This window comes from Aquarana catesbeiana, linkage group LG07 (assembly GCF_042186555.1).
Source record: "Aquarana catesbeiana isolate 2022-GZ linkage group LG07, ASM4218655v1, whole genome shotgun sequence".
NCBI lineage: Eukaryota > Metazoa > Chordata > Amphibia > Anura > Ranidae > Aquarana > Aquarana catesbeiana.
This window is the reverse complement of record NC_133330.1, coordinates 151,478,349-151,496,284: the sequence shown is the minus strand read 5'-3', so window position 1 is coordinate 151,496,284 and position 17,936 is coordinate 151,478,349. Positions and strand designations below refer to the sequence as shown.

Below are 17,936 nucleotides of genomic sequence, written 5' to 3'. Positions count from 1 at the left end.
AATGCCCCTGTTCCTAGACAAAACACATTTTTACCCCTTGCAGTGGGGGTTAGGTTGCCAATTGCAAGGGCGGATATTTAAGTTTACCTGGAGTTGATACAATGACAGTGAGCTAAAAATGACATACATAGAGAAAAGTCTGCTGTGTAAGCCTAGGTGAACCTAAAATTGCTCTCAGTAAATATATAATGGGGTGGCTATAATCAATAATAAATGCTATGTAATCCATAAGTAACAGCTATTAGATGTTCTACATCAGTCAGAGACTGGTATCTGTCTGTGAGGCTGGCACAGTATTTATATAGTGATGTGCATTTTGGTTTAGAGAAAGTCCATGAAGAAATTGATCAAGTAATTGGAAGGGATAGAAAACCAACAATGGCGGATATCCTGGACATGCCATATACCAATGCTGTGATCCATGAAATACAGCGCTTTAGTGATATTGTTCCTTTAGCCTTCCCTCACATGACCTACAGAGACATGGAAATTCATGGATGTTTCATTCCAAAGGTAATCTTAAATTGTATAGACACGCTAATATAAATGCTTTACAACTTTAATTTTCTTTTTATAGCATGTCCTACAACAGGTGTGTAACTAGGACTGTGAAGGACCTAATGCACACTTGAGCAGCCCAAGGTGAAAAATAATGCATCTTGTGTAGCATGTCATTGTGAATAGTGGGTGTGACCATTTCAAACTAACAGTGGGAGGGGCTGACAGAGGTATAGTAAAAAAAAAATCAGCATACTCTGCTAAGGGTCAAAGTCGTTAATGCAAGTAACGCACAGAGTGCAGGGATCAAGAAAAAAGCTGGCCATAGATGGGCAAAATTTCAAATGCAAATTCTTAGGAAAGGAATGTTCATTCATTTTTCTATTCATTAGTGGGATGCAGGCCAAAAATGCACACATATGCCACAATCATAATACTCACAAAATACTCCTAATTACTCTGCTACAACTGACAGTCTCACAGGCACACATAAAACCATTATAAAAAATAAATTAACCTATACACAAAAATTATAACTTTATCTGTGACTACCATTAAGTGGAGCACTACCCAAAAGGGGAAGCTCCACTTGTTTGTCCCCCTCCGCTGCCACATTTGGCATCTTTTGGGGGGGGGGGGCAAACTTGAAAAATTGGCTTGGGTAAGGACACTGCTGGATTCGTGAACAGGCAAGTATCCTAATATTAACATTATTTGCAGCTGCTGACTTTTATTTTTTTCTAAAGGAGCCTGGAGCTCTGCTTTAACCACTTCAGCCCTGGAAGGATTTACCCCCTTAATGACCAGGCCATTTTTTTGCAATATGGCACTGTGTTGCTTTAACTGACAATTGCGCGGTTGTGCGATGTTGTACCCAAATAGAGCTTTCTTTTGGTGTTATTTGCTCACCTCTGTAGTTTTTATTTTTTGTGCTATAAACAAAAAAAGACCAACAATTTTGAAACAAAACCAATATTTGTAAATTTTTGCTATAATAAATATCCCCAAAAAAATATAAAAAAACTCATTTCTTCATCAGTTTAGGCCAATATGTACTACTACATATTTTTGCTAAAAAAAAAAAAAAAAAATCGCAATAAGCGTATATTGATTGGTTTGCGCAAAAGTTACAGCATCTACAAAATAGGGGATAGATTTATGGCATTATTATTATTATTATTTTTTTTTTTTTTTACTAGTAATGGTGGTGATCAGTGATTTTTAGTGGGACTGCAACATTGCGGCGGACAGATTGGACACTTTTGACACTTTTTTGGGACCAGTGACATTTATACAGAGATCAGTGCTATAAAAATGCACTGATTACTGTATAAATGACACTGGCAGGGAAGGGGTTAACACCAGAAAGGCAGACGGAGATTAGGGAAGTAAACAAGTGGCTAAAGAGCTGGTGTAGTAAGGAGGGGTTTGGGTTCCTGGAGGACTGGGCCGACTTCTCAGTCGATCACCAGTACTATAGAAGGGACGGACTGCACCTAAATGAGGAGGGTGCAGATCAGCTGGGAATAAAGATGGGAAAAAAGTTAGCGGGGTTTTTAACCACTTCAATAACAGGCACTTAGACACCTTCCCACCCAGGCCAATTTTCAGCTTTCAGCGCTGTCGCAATTTCAATGACACTTGCGCGGTCATTCATCACTGTACCCAAACAATATTTTTAATAATTTTGTTCCCACAAATAGAGCTTTCTTTTGGTGGTATTTGATCACCTCTGCGGTTTTTATTTTATTGCGCAACAAATAAAAAAAGACAGAGAATTTTCGAAAAAAAACAAGTTTTTCTTTGTTTCTGTTAAAATTTTTAGTAAATAAGTACGTTTTCTCCTTCAATGATGGGCACTGATATGGCTGCACTGACGGGCACTGATATGGCAGCACTGATGGGCAGCGATGAGGTGGCACTGATGATGGGCACTGATAGGTGGCACTGATAGGTGGCACTGGTATGCGGCACTGATGGGCACTCATAGGTGGCACCAATGGGCACTCATAGGTGGCACTGATGGGCACTCGTAGGCGGCACTAATGGGCACTTGTAGGTGGCATTTATTGGTACATATGGGTGGCACTGATGGGTACTTATGGGTGGCACTGATGTGTGGCACTGATGGGCACTGATAGGTGGGCACTGATGGGCACTGACAGGTGGCACCGATGGGCAATGACGGGTGGCACTGATAAAACATTGGGGGCATTGCAGGGCAGATCTTGGACATAATGGTGCCAATCAGTGCCCATTTGTGGGCACTGATTGGCACAGATTGGGCACATTTGGCACATGTGGATGGCCATGGGGTACATACCTGGCCATCCACATGTTGCCCCTTCCCTGGTGGTCCTAGTGGCGATCCCTGGTGGTCCAGTGCGGTGATCTGAGGGGGGTCTGCGCTGATAAACAATCAGCGCAGACCCCCCCTGTCAGGAGAACCGCCGATCGGCTCTCCTCTACTCGCGTCTGTCAGACGCGAGTGAGGAAGAGCCGATCAACGGCTCTTCCCATTGACAGCATGATCAGCCGTGATTGGACACGGCTGATCACGTGGTAAAGAGTCTCCGCCGGAGGCTCTTTACCAAGATCGGTGGAGCGGTGTGTCAGGCTGACACACCGCTCCACCGATCGCCGCGATGCGCGCCCCCGGGGGCGCGCGGCGGCATGTTATCCTGCTGGATGTCATATGACGCCCAGTCAGGATAACAGAACCACTTCCCGGACGTCAATCCGCTATAGGGCAGGCGGGAAGTGGTTAAACTAGGTGACGGGGGAGGGCCCAGAGGTAGAGAGAGTCAGTGCGGAACATATTCCAGAGGGTAGTATTGGGGGCATTAGTGGTAGGTTGACTAAAGCACATGAACCCAAGGTAAGTATAGTAACAAGTCCTAGTTACAATCTCGGAACACCCAATAAGAGGATAGTATGCGACCGGTCTAAACTACGTGGCTCGGGTGAAAATACTGCTGGATTTGTGAACAGACAAGTATCCTAATATTAAGAGTCAGCAGCTACAGTATTTGCAGCTGCTGACTTTTATTTTTTTTTTTAAGGAGCCTGGAGCTCCGCTTTAACCACCTCAGCCCTGGAAGGATTTACCCCTTAATGATCAGGCCATTTTTTTGCAAGACGGCACTGTGTCGCTTTAACTGACAATTGCGCGATCATGCAATGTTGTACCCAAACAAACCTTTTTTCTCACAAATAGAGCTTTCTTTTGGTTGTATTTGGTCACCTCTGTAGTTTTTTGAAACAAAACCAATATTTTTAACGTTTTGCTATAATAAATATCCCCAAAAAATAAAAAAAAACTAATTTCTTCATCGGTTTAGGCCAATATGTACTGCTACATATTTTTGCTAAAAAAAAAAAAAAAAAAATCGCAATAAGCGTATATTGGCATTTTAATTTTTTTATTTTTTATTTTTTACTAGTAATGGCGGTGATCAGTGATTTTTAGTGGGACTGCAACATTGCGGCAGACAGATTGGACACTTTTGACACTTTTTGGAGACCGGTGACATTTATACAGAGATCAGTGCTATAAAAATGCACTGATTACTGTATAAATGACACTGGCAGGGAAGGGGTTAACGCCAGAAAGGCAGACGGAGATTAGGGAAGTAAACAAGTGGCTAAAGAGCTGGTGTAGTAATGAGGGGTTTGGGTTCCTGGAGGACTGGGCCGACTTCTCAGTCGATCACCAGTACTATAGAAGGGACGGACTGCACCTAAATGAGGAGGGTGCAGATCAGCTGGGAATAAAGATGGGCAAAAAGTTAGAGGGGTTTTTAAACTAGATGACGGGGGAAGGGCCCAGAGGTAGAGAGAGTCCGCACGGAACATATTCCAGAGGGTAGTATTGGGGGCATTAGTGGTAGGTTGACTAAAGTACATAAACCCGAGGTAAGTATAGTAACAAGTCCTAGTTGCAATCTCGGAACACCCAACAAGAGGATAGTATGCGACCGGTCTAAACTACGTGGCATGTTCACCAATGCCAGGAGCCTGGCGGACAAGATGGGTGAACTAGAGATACTGTTGTACAAGGAGGATTTGGATTTTGTGGAAATTTCAGAGACCTGGTTCAACAGCTCTCATGATTGGCTGGCAACCATTTAAGGGTATACCCTTTATCGCAGGGATAGAGAGGGAAAAAAGGGGGAGGGGTATGCCTATATATATCAAGAATAATGTACAAGTGAATGTGAGAGATGACATCACTAAGGAAGCTAGGGAGGAGGTGGAATTCTTATGGGTAGAGCTCCAAAGGGATGAAGCTAAGGGGAAAATATTACTGGGAGTATGCTATAGGCCCCCTAACCTGAGGGAGGAGGGGGATACGGATCTCCAATCACAAGTTGGATTAGCAGCAAGGATGGGAAGTTACATAGTAGGTGAGATCAAAAAAAGACGCAAGTCCATCAAGTCCAACCTATGTGTGTGATTATATATCAGTATTACCTTGTATATCCCTGTATGTTGTGGTCGTTCAGGTGCTTATCTAATAGTTTCTTGAAACTATCGATGCCCCGTGCTGAGACCACCACCCGTGGAAGGGAATTCCACATCCTTGCCGCTCTTACAGTAAAGAGCCCTCTACGTAGTTTAAGGTTAAACCTCTTTTCTTATAATTTTAATGAGTAACCATGTGTCTTGTTAAACTCCCTTCTGCGAAAAAGTTTTATCCCTATTGTGGGTCACCACTCACCAGTATGGTATTTGTAAATTGAAATCATATCCCCTCTCAAGCGTCTCTTCTCCAGAGAGTTCAGTGCTCGCAACCTTTTCTCATAACTAATATCCTCCAGACCCTTCATTAGCTTTGTTGCCCTTCTTTGTACTCGCTCCATTTCCAGTACATCCTTCTTGAGGACTGGTGCCCAGAACTGGACAGCATACTCTAGGTGCGGCCGGACTAGAGTCTTGTAGAGCGGGAGAATTATCGTTTTATCTCTGGAATTAATCCCCTTTTTAATGCATGCCAATATTCTGTTTGCTTTGTTAGCAGCAGCTTGGCATTGCATGCCATTGCTAAGCCTATCATCTACTAAGACCCTTAGGTCCTTTTCCATCCTAGATTCCCCAAGAGGTTCTCCCCCCAGTATATAGATTGCATTCATATTTTTGCCACCCAAATGCATTATTTGACATTTTTCTACATTAAACCTCATTTGCCATGTACTTGCCCACCCCATTAATTTGTTCAGATCTTTTTGCAAGGTTTCCACATCCTGCTTAGCTTACTAAGTTACTGCCCGGCTTAGTTTAGTATCGTCCGCAAATACAGAGATTGAACTGTTTACCCCATCCTCCAGGTCGTTCATGAACAAATTAAACAGGATTGGTCCAAGCACAGAACCCTGGGGGACCCCACTACCCACCCCTGACCATTCCGAGTATTCCCCATTTATCACCACCCTCTGAACTCTCCTTTGTAGCCAGTTTTCAATCCATGTACTCACCCCCTATGGTCCATGCCAACGGACCTTATTTTGTACAGTAAACATTTATGGGGAACTGTGTCAGATGCTTTTGCAAAATCCAGATACACCACGTCTACGGGCCTTCCTTTATCTAGCTGGCAACTCACCTCCTCATAGAAGGTTAATAGATTGGTTTTGTAAGAAAGATTCTTCATGAATCCATGCTGATTACTGCTAATGATACCGTTCTCATTACTAAAATCTTGTGTATATAGCCCCTTATCGTCCCCTCAAAGAGTTTACATGCTATTGATGTTAGGCTAACTGGTCTTTAATTCCCAGGGATATATTTAGGGCCCTTTTTAAATATTGGTGCTACATTGGCTTTTCTCCAATCAGCTGGTACCATTCCAGTCAGTAGACTGTCAGTAAAAATGAGGAACAATGGTCTGGCAATTATCGTATTTATCGGCATATAACACGCACCCCAAGTTTAGGAGGGAATTTTAAGGAAAAAAACTTTTAGGAGGGAAGTTTAAGGAAAAAAAACTTACATTTAAAGGCCCATCAATGAAGCCTCATCAGTGTCCATCTGCAGCCTTGTCCAGTGTCATTTGCAGCCTTGTCAGTGTAGTCTTGTCAGTGTAGCCTTGCCCCAGTGTCATTGCAGCTTTCCAGTTTAAAAATGGTGCCGCCGAGATACAGAGTCGGATGTCCGGTGTATTTCGGCGGCTCTCGGCTCCTCTCGCAGTCCCGCCCAGTCCCACCCTACGATGGACATAACACAGGTCCAATGGCGGGACTGGGCGTGACTGTGAGCGGAGCCAAGAGTAGCCGCGAGCTGCCGAGATCATAGCCGAGTGTACTCGGCTAGAATCAGTCACGCCCAGTCCCTGTGTTATCTCTATCATAGGGCGGGACGGGGCGTGACTGTGAGCGGAGCCGAGTACACTCGGCTATGTGTATCTCGGTGGTTCGCTCCTCCGCTCACAGCGGGGATTAGCGGGGGATCGGCATATAACACACACCCACGATTTTCCCCTTATTTTAAGGGGAAAAAAGTGCGTGTTATACGCCGATAAATACGGTACTTGACTGAGTTTCCTAAGTACCCTCGGGTGCAAGTCACCTGGTTCCAGTGATTTATTAATGTTAAGTTTCCCAAGTCTAATTTTAATTTTGTCCTCTGTTAACCACGGAGGTGCTTCCTGTGATGTGTCATGAGGATAAACACTGCAGTTTTGGTTACTGAAGCCCCCCAATTCCCTTGAAGACTGAGGAGAAGAATAAATTCAATACCTTCGCCATCTCCTCATCCTTTGTAACCAGATGTCCTTCCTCATTCTTTATGGGGCCAATATGGTCTGTCCTCCCTTTTTTATTGTTTACATACTTAAAGAATTACTTGGGATTTTTTTTGCTTGCCTCCGCTATGTGTCTTTTATGTTCTATCTTAGCCGTCCTTATTGGACCCTTACATTTCTTGTTGCATTCTTTATAAAGTCTGAATGCTGATGATGATCCCTCAACCTTGTATTTTTTGAAGGCCTTCTCCTTTGCTTTTTTTATGGATTTTTACATTGAAGTTAAGCCATCCAGGACTTTTGTTCGCTCTTTTAAATTGATTACCCAGTGGGATGTATTGGCTAATGCACTTATTTATTATGGTCATAAAGCAAACCCATCTCTCCTCCGTGTTCTTTGTTCTGAAGATATTATCCCAATTTATGCCTTCTAGCAAGGTTCGTAGTTTAGGGAAGTTGTCTCTTTTGAAATTCAGTGTCTTTGTATTCCCCTTATGTTTCCTATTTGTGTGATTTATACTGAAGCCAATTGATCTGTGATCACTGTTACCTAAATTGCCCCGTATTTCCACATCCGTGATCAGGTCTGTATTGTCGATAATCAGTATATCCAGTAATGCTTTATTTCTAGTTGGTGCGTCTACCATCTAGAAAAAAGGATCTATCCTTTGGGAGGTCCATAGGTTTGGGCATCCCTAGGATAGGAAAAGACAGCTACTTTTGGTCAGAAAGGGTATTAAACGAGATCAATGTAAGAAATAAAGTATCAAAATTTTATTATGGTTTAAATACCAGAGATATCAATAAAAAATATTAAGTTACTTTCCATGTCTGTTAGCAACTTCAAGTCTTTAAATGACACATCATTAAAAAGAAAGATACATCAAATGTGTATTACATACGATGTATCAGAATCACAGATGACAGATCTATAGACTAACAATACACACATATAACAAATAACACATAACACACAATGCAGGCGCCTGAGGTGATCCACTTCTGCCTAGCAGTCCCGTTGGCAAAATGCCAATGTTATCACTTCAAACAGAAATCTGATTAAATACATTAAGTCGGGAGTGCTGTGCAGGAGTGGTCCCCGGGGATATTGTTATTATTATTATTTTAAATTGGCTGAGTAATGGGAGTCTTAGTGTGATATGGGGGGCGGTAAATGGGGCGGTAATTGAGTGGTGAAAGAAACTGCAATGTCTAGATCTGTGTGTGTCCCGCAGATAAATGTTGAAAAGGTCCTCTTTGGTTATTCCATTTATTTTGGTACGATCTGAGTATGGATGTACTAGGGATTGCACAGGGTACTAGTCACAGTTCCAATCAGGTAGGTTTGGCTGTTGTTACATATGCTTGTGTGCATATGAATGTTCGGTGATAGTAACAAAGTTAAACTGATAGTCCGCTGTTTCTCAGCTCTTCCGAAAGCCTAACTTGGCCCGCTGAACATGCAAACTTTACTAGACATTTCAATCACATTGATAGAGATGGGGTACTGTGGGATAAGTAAAATAAATGTTTGTTGGTACATTACCACCTTCGTTTCTTATGTGGACTCTGACAAGCTTCTTGTCTTTCCCGGCTGTTAGTGTTTGAATAATGAAGCAGCTGATGGAGAGTGTTGAATCACAGATACGGCAGCCTTGCATACACGCTGCGCTGAATAGTTTGTCTCTTCATCCTGCTGCATTCGATAGCCGCTCCTTCACATATGGATCAGATGTCCTAATTGTAAGGTGGTTAATCGTTCACTGTCCCACTGTTCTCCCTTTCAGTGATGATTTATAGCTTATAGTAAGCTTGCTTGCAGCTCCGCTCACTCTGTCATCCCATATGGGATAACTCATTGCTCCCCCATTCCTCCGCTACAGCGCGGTACCTCGGGGGTCACTGACACGGCAGCCCTGCATCTAGCTTAACGCCAACGCGTTTCGCAACATGTGAGTCACGTAGCTTCGACTGGGCGTTCCGAGGGCTGATCCATACCTCTCCTTTATAGTAACTCTAGGTATGTTCGCTTCTCCTTCCCTCGTTTTCATTCAAGAAAATTAAGGACAAACTCGTATCACAGTTTGGATAGTTGTCTTTCCCTTCATCTGCAATATTTCCATGTTCTTTTAGTGTTTCTTTAGTATTTCGGTGTTTTCTCTATTTGTTTAAAGTTGGCATTCCTTTTGCTATTTTATACGTTTCCACTTCCAGTTATAAATGCATTAAGCATTTTAGATCTTAGTTTTGCGGTTTACTTTCTGGGGGGTTCTAGGGAGATCTTATTCAGTTCTTACTTTGTAAGGTGGGGGGGCGGAGTTTCACAAGAGTAACAACAACATAATGAAACATCAATAAAACATAACATACCCTAAGATTAATCCGGTCCCTTAATTGCGGCCATTGTCATATATTTTATTGTATCTTATTGTAGGGAGAAGGGAAGGGGGGGAGGAAGGTGGGGGAGGAGGGAAAGAGGGGAATTTTAAGGAGGGAGAGATCTCCAGGGAAGGGGGGGGAAAGGAGGGGAGGGGGAAAGGAGAAGAGGGGGGGGATTGGGGAAGGAAGGGTGGGGGGAAAAAGGAGAAAAAGTGGGGAGGGGGATGGGGGGGGGAAAGGAGGGAAAAGGGGAAAAAGGAAGGGGGAATGAATTTTGTTTTAGAAAAAGTCTTTAGAATATCTAACTATGCCAATGGTGAATATTTCAAGGATATATTCGTTTTTATTTCTAAGCTGGCTTATCGGTCCAAAAAGGGTTGCAAGTTTAGTTCGGTATTCATACCTAGGGGTGCTAAAGATTTTAAAGTGTATATCCACCATTTTTCTTTTTGTAAAAGGATACAGTCAAAGTCCCCTCTCCTCTCTGGTAACTTCAGGACATATATACCTTTTACCTTTAGGCCTTCTATTTCTCCCTGATGGTGTTGTGCGAAGTGTTTGGCCACCGGGCGTTCTTCTTTTTTCTCTTTCTGCACCCCCTTCAGTATTCTCTCCCTCTCCTTTTTGATGTCTCTTATGTGTTCCCCCATCCTGACCTTGAGGGGCCTTTTGGTCTTCCCTATGTAGATTTTAGGGCATGGACAAGTGATCATGTATATCACCTTAGAGGTGGAGCAGTTTATTAGTTCCTTGATTTTGTATTCTTTTTCTCCTTTTGCATCCCAGAATTTGTCTGTTCTCTCAACAAGTGGGCACATCTGGCATTTTGTACACGGAAACATACCCCTACTGCGTGGGAAGTTGGACAGCCAAGTGGGGTTTTGTTGTTTGGTGAATTCCGAATGAATCAGTATGTCCCCTAGACTCTTTGATCTTCGGGCTACCATTTTGGGCCTATCTCCCACTATTTTAGCTATATTTTTGTTTTTTAATAAAACATTCCAGTTCTTTTCCAATGCTTTGCGTACTGAGCCCCATTGTGCTCCATAAGTGGTGATAAGTCTCACGGGGCTTGGTTTTGTTATTTTTGATGGTACACGTTTTTCATTCATAGTTAGTAGGCTTTCCCTAGTTCGTGCTGCCGCTTTTCGTTTTGCTCTGCAAATCTGGCGGTGCGAGTACCCCCTTTCCCAGAATCTTTTGTATAGTTCTTTTGATTCCCTGGTCAGGTCTTTAACATTGGAACAGTTTCGCTTTATTCTAATGAACTGTCCTGTGGGGATTCCATTTTTAAGCCAGGGGGGATGGTCACTATCTGCCCTATGTAGTGTATTTGCTGCCGTCTGTTTACGGTAGGTACAGGTATTCACTCTACCATCTTCAAGTTTGATGGTCAGGTCTAGAAAGAACAGTTTGTGCTGGTCGTATACGTAGGTCAACCGTATGTTGCGCTGATTGGTGTTGAGTTCTGCAACAAATTCATGTAAAGAGTTGATATCACCCACCCACACGACCAGCACATCATCGATGTACCTCAGCCATGTATGCACATGGCCGAGGTACATCGGATGGCCAAACACTTCCTCTTCTTCCCAGCTCCCCAAGTGGAGGCACGCGTAGGCTGGTGCCCATGCTGCTCCCATTGAGGTGCCTTTAATCTGTTGATAGAATTTTTTGGAGAACTGGAAGAAATTGTTGTTCAACGCAAACTCCAGAAGCTCAATAAGAAATTCATTTTGAGGCCCAAATTCTGGGAAAGTTTTTTCCAAGAATCCTTTAACTGCTGCTATTCCCCAGGTATGTGGTATCGATGTATACAATGACTCTACATCGATACTTACCAACCATGCTTCCTCAACAACTCTCAAATCTGCTACTTTGGCCAACACATGGCGTGTGTCCTGTATGAACGATTTTAGTTTGTTTACCATATTTTTTAGCAGGAAGTCCAGATATTTTCCTATTCTGTCCAAGGGTCCTCGGATGGCTGAAACGATTGGTCTCCCTGGAGGTTTCTCCAGAGACTTATGAACTTTAGGGATGCAGTAGAAGGTAGGGACATTATAATCATCTACTGAAAGGTATTCAAATTCCTTTTTCGTTAATAATCCCGCCTCTACTGCATCGTCTAGTTTACTGTTCAGTTCTCGTACTACTCCCGGGAAGGGATCATGATCTAATTTTTGATAAGTGTTAGAATCTCCCAATAGGCGATTGGCTTCTCTTTCGTAGTCTTCATCGTCCATAAGGACAATGTTACCACCCTTGTCACTTCTTTTAATTATGACTTGTTTCGCCTCCTTCAGTTCCTTTAATGCTTGACGTTCTGTTGGGGTAAGATTGTCATGACCTATCATTTTCCAAGGAATTTTTTTCCAAGTCAGCCTGGACCATTTCCAAGAACATGCTCAGCCATTTATTTTTGCCTAGCGATGGCATTTTTGTGGATCTTATATTTAGATTCGCTAGTCTCCTGGTTGGGTGATTTGTTGTTTTAGATTTTTCATTTTCCTGTAGTAAGGAGTTGAGGATGTCAATCGCGTTTTGATCATCTTCATCAAGGTCACCATTATTAAGTTCCATGGGTCCGTCTTGTTCATATAGTGATCTAAAGAATACTTTTCTGAGGTATAACACCACATCTTTATAGACAGTAAATTCATCCATGGAACTTACTGGTGAGAAAGACATTCCATGTTTTAGTAACTGAATGTGTCTTTTAGCTAGGGGGAATGAGGATAAATTAATGACTGTTCTGTCCTCTCCTGATATGACGTCATCAGATGTTACTTTTAACGGTTTTGGCTTCTTGCTCGTAAGCTCCTCGTTTGTTGCTTTGAGTTGTTCCCTTGCTGTCCTTTGTTTTCGCTTTGTTTCTTTTGTGATGGATTGTTCATTGAGGGGGTGGTTGTTCTTTTTTCCTGCACCCCCTCCTCCTCTAAAAAAGTCACTGTTTTGTTATTACTATTCTCCTCTACCAGGGAAGGGGATCTATCTCTTCTATTACGTGATTGAGATCTAGAGCCTCTTCTTATTGAACCACTCCTTCCTCTTCTAATAGTTAAGTCAAAGGCCTGGTCTTTCTCAAAGTCTAAGGTATCTCTCCTGTATTTTGATTGTTTAGTTGCTTTCAAGTTTTGTTGTACTTTTTCTATTTCTTTTTTTAATAAATCATTTTGTCTAGAAAACTCTTCCTCTTCTTTTAGTAGATCTAACCCCCTAGCACTTTCTTCTATTTTATTTTTTAATTCTGTCATTTGAATTTTTCCCCCTCTTCAATTAGGGTCATGACTGCTATACCATGATTGATGCATAGTTCCTTCCATTTCGGAAGGAATCTATCATTATGTAAATGCTCGGCTGGGATGGTTTTGTCTCTTAGTCCTCTAGGGACTATTTTGTGTTGGATGCATGTCTCTACCATCTGACCCATAAAATTGTCCTGCAAGACATTTAGGAACTGGCGTGCCTTAGATGAATGCGTGGTTCCCTCCGCCCAGTCTATGACTGGATAATTAAAATCCCCCATTATGATAACACTTTCTATCCTTGTGGAATTCCCTTCCACGGGTGGTGGTCTCAGCACGGGGCATCGATAGTTTCAAGAAACTATTAGATAAGCACCTGAACGACCACAACATACAGGGATATACAAGGTAATACTGACATATAATCACACACATAGGTTGGACTTGATGGACTTGCGTCTTTTTTTGATCTCACCTACTATGTAACTTCCCATCCTTGCTGCTAATCCAAATTGTGATAGGAGATCTGTCTCCCTTTCCTCCCTCAGGTTAGGGGGCCTATAGCATACTCCCAGTATTATTTTCCCCTTAGCTTCATCCCTTTGGAGCTCTACCTATAAGGATTCCACCTCCTCCCTAGCTCCCTTAGTGATGTCATCTCTCAAATTCACTTGTACATTATTCTTGATATATAGGCATACCCCTCCCCCTTTTTACCCTCTCTAGCCTTGCAATAAAGGGTATACCCTTGAATAGTTACCAGCCAATCATGAGAGCTGTTGAACCAGGTCTCTGAAGTTCCCACGAACCCAAATCCTCCTCGTACAACAGTATCTCTAGTTCACCCATCTTGTTCGCCAGGCTCCTGGCATTGGTGAACATGCCACATAGTTTAGACTGGTCGCATATTGTCCTCTTATTGGGTGCTCCGAGATTGCAACTAGGACTTGCTACTATACATACCTTGGGTTTATGTGCTTTAGTCAACCTACCAATAATGCCCCCAATACTTCCCTCTGGAATATGTTATCATAATGGGGGAACCACGCATTTGTCTAAGGATCGCTAGTTCCTAAATGTCTTGCAGGACAATTTCATGATTCAGATGGTAGACGCACCAACTAGGGGGCGATCAAGGGGTTAAGTGTGTCCTGGGGAGGTGTTTCTAACTGTGGGGCGAGTGTACTGACTGGGAGTACAGAGAGATCGCTGTCTCTGATCACTATGAACAGACGATCTCACTGCACTCCCCTGTCAAAATGGGGATCTGCTTTGTTTACACAGGCAGATCCCCATTCGGCCTCCCTGTGGAGTGATTTCGGGTGGCCAGCGGCCACGCGCATCAGCTCCGACGCCGTACACGTGCTCACTGTATCTATTACATGAAGCGCTGTACCGGTATGACGATTTGAACATAGAGCCGCCCTGCCACAGTATAACTGCGGCGGCTGGTTGGCAAGTGCTTACAGTCCAACTTATTTAACAGCAGCTGTTTAAACAATGAACGCTTTGGTCAGGACTAAGTAGAGGTAAGGAGAAAGGTGGAGAGTGGGGGAAGTTGAGGGGGAGGAGATGGAGGGGGAAGTGAGGAGGGAGGGGGTAAAGAGAGGGAGGGGGGAGAGTGAGAGGAAAGAGAGAGATGTGGGAGAAAAAGGAGAGCAAGGGAGAAATGTTTGGGGGGGTGAATTTCTCAGAGTACAGATTGTTCATCTACCTACTAATTATGGACTCGCCCAAGGCTCAGTTCCTCTCAGGCTAAAGCGGGCCGTAAATGGTTAGAATTTTGACCGGTTCAGCAGGAACAAGCCAAGCTTTGATCGATCAACTTGGATACAACCAGCCTCTCAGATTTTACATGCAATTATTGCTAGTGGCTAGCAGTAATCACTGTGTTCTCCCAGCGGGAATGGCTCCCCCTGCAGGGAGAACACGATGGCTCCATGGGAGGGATTCCTCCATCAACACTGACTGTGATTGCAGGAAAGAAAATCGCTATGTCTATGGCCAGCTTTAGTCACAAAGCTTTAATTCGCCCATGATAAGGCAACGTAGAAGCAGCTAGCATCTCAGCTTAGTCAGCTGCAGGCCATATTCTGCTAGAATGCATTGTCACTGACACTGTCTGTTAAACAGCTTACTTTCTTTCTCCCTGCTTAATGGTATTTTTTAAAATGTAATTTTGCATTCATACATGTCTCCCAGGGCAATACCCAGTTCCCTATGCCCTTTGTTTGTTAATCCCTTGCCTATTAGCAATGAAAATGGGCAGAATTATTTTTCCAGATTCACCCCAAGTTTACAATTTTCAGACCCGATGAGTACGACAAATGGTCGAAAACTGAACCCATGCATATTCACTAACCTCTAACTGCAGACTTTTGTTCACAACCTATGTGTGTGATGTAATGTCTTTTTTCAACCTCACCCTATTATGTAACACCTGTAGCAGGTTAGGTGAAATAATTATTCCAAATCTGCTTATTGTTTTATTTTTTTAAGGGAACTACTATCTTCACCAATTTATCCTCTGTGCTGAAAGATAACCAGGTCTGGGAAAAGCCATACCAGTTTTCTCCAAAGCATTTCCTTGATGAAAACGGCAAGTTTGTAAAGCGAGAGGCTTTCATTCCATTTTCAGCAGGTACTGTATACATTAAACAGGGCAAAAAAAAATTAACTTTATGCTGGTATTACAAAGATATGATTTGTGAGAATCATTGGGGGATCAGTAAATGTATGTGCACTTCCACAAGTCATGAATGAATCATACCATAATTAACCAGATAGAAAAAGTTTGAGCTCCCATATTCTCTAAAGATAATGGCTTATTTCATGTCATGTTATCTGCAATGTTAATGCATTTGAATCTCAACATTGTATCAAAAAACTTATTGATCATCATAAGCACAATGGCAGGGGAATCTGCTTAGATAGAGGGGTACTATACACTAACAAGTGTTAGCAGCCTATTGTGCTACATACATAGTGATCCATTACTGTGTTTTAACCCTGCCTATTAAAGCAGGTGTTTAAAAGGCATTCTGAAAAGGATCTAGCAAAATAGGCAGCATCTTCCTAATGCCTCTTTTCTGCAGAAATGTTTTATAAAATTGTCTGTACCACATTACAATCATGTGAGCTTTTACATTATGTAAAAAGTAAAAGAAGATATAAACAGCAATACTATCCCTGTAATCATTTTTTTTGTAGGTCGACGGGCTTGTCTGGGAGAACAGCTAGCCAGAATGGAACTTTTCCTTTTCTTTACAACTCTCCTACAGCAATTTACTTATGAGATACCAAATAATCTGCCTCGTCCAAGAGATGATCCTATCTATGCATTTATACAGTTTCCACATCCTTACACGATCTGTGCTATATCCAGAGTATAAAATTCTGGAATATGCAGTAAAACAAGTTACAAGCATTGTACCTTAGCACTTAACTCCTGCTCAGGAAGCAAGCATATTCAAAAAACATTTCATTATTTTGTGGGGGTAAAGTTTATTTTTACTGGTGACTCATATAAACTCAAGTTACACTTGTGATAGGCTGTGCTTTTTAGCTAAGCCATTTGTTTTCCTGGCCTGGGTGAATTTTTTCCAGGCCAGTGAAACACTAGGCCCCATCATGTTTTGAAAATGTGTTTTTTTTTTTTCACGTTGTTTGCACAACAGCATCAGGCAGCTAATTCATTTGAAAGGGTTGCCCTATGCTCAACAAATGTGTTAAAGCGGGGTTCCACCCAAATTTTGAACAATATCTGTATGTATTCTCTTCCTTGCCTAGATGCTGACATGCCGTTTAAAAAAATTTAAATCGCTGTAATTACCTTTTATTTTTCTATTCTTCTTTGCACTTCCTGGTTCTCCTCCCGTGGGAGTAGGCGTGTTTCTAGCCTCTCCCAGACTCCTGGGAGCTAGTCTCAGGCTTCCTAGGATGCCACTGAGCATGTGCGGGAACGAGCGGTGAATGCTGGGAGCACAGCATTCACCACATCCAGGAAATAAATGCTTGTGGGCTTCAAATGCCCACAATGAAGATGGAAACCGCCTGCAGTGAATAATATAAGTTATTCTTTCCGACGAAATCTGACACAGGCGGACATATTACATACAATATGTGAGTATGTAATGCTGAGAAGAAAAGTTTGTGAATGAACTAAAAAAAAAAAACGATAGATAGGTGGACCCCCGCTTTAATGAAGCTCTTACACCTTTTTCAGGTGCAGAGCTTGGCACATTTTTTACCGCATATTTCTGCGTATGCGGAACGTGCAGATGTGAATGCAGCCTAAAGGTTATATGGGATGTTTGGAGAGATCTTCTTATTGGTTCTAGACAGCAGGAAGAATTAATTGCAGGTTAGTGTACTCGATTTTTTGTACTCACTGTAAATTCCTTTTCCCAAAGTAGATTGAGGGTCACTGCTTTGATGATAATAAGCAACCTGTTATAAAAGAAATGGTCAAGAAGGAGCACGCACCCAGTGTATTACCAAAAACATTTATTAGCGATATAAAAAAACTACTCACAAAGTAGCAACTGATAAAGGCCGATGAAACACAAGATACCATACAGTGCAGCTGCACGTACTCTAATTACACCATGTAGGGGTATCAAGCTGATGCGTTTTGGGGCGTACCCCCTTCCTCAGAGCTAGGCTACCCTAGCTCTTGGGTAGACTATTTCTAAAGGGGGTACTCCCCTGAAATGCATCAGCTTGGCACCCCTACATGGTGTAATTGGAGTACGTGTGTCCGCACGTATGCCGTATGGCATCTTGTGTTTCATTGGCCTTTATCAGATGCTACTTTGTGAGTATCCATTTGGAGCAGATTTTTTTTATATCGCTAATAAATGTTTTTGGTAATGCAGTAGGTGTGTTTGCCTTCTTGTTCATTTGTTTTGTAGCATTCACTTTGGATTACCCCGTCTGAGGAGGACTGCATCCGCCAAGCATTTGGATTTGCTTTTGTTCACTTCATCCAACTACAGAGGACCTCATAGCACAGAAAACTGCCTTGAAGCTATAACCCTTCCCATTTCAAATCTTCTCAGTTATAATAAGCA

At 42.4% G+C, this 17,936-nt stretch overlaps 1 protein-coding gene across 1 annotated transcript in view; it reads left to right on the top strand.

Moving 5' to 3' along the window:
• LOC141103295 (cytochrome P450 2D15-like) overlaps positions 1–17,174 on the top strand; it is a 110,430-nt gene extending 93,256 nt beyond the window's left edge. Inside the window, exons 7-9 of the mRNA XM_073592721.1 lie at positions 326–513; positions 15,364–15,505; positions 16,075–17,174. Of these exons, the coding sequence (XP_073448822.1) occupies positions 326–513; positions 15,364–15,505; positions 16,075–16,256 (512 nt within the window). The 3' untranslated portion in view covers positions 16,257–17,174. The remainder of the gene's footprint in view (positions 1–325; positions 514–15,363; positions 15,506–16,074) is intronic.
• The last annotated feature ends 762 nt before the right edge of the window (positions 17,175–17,936 follow it).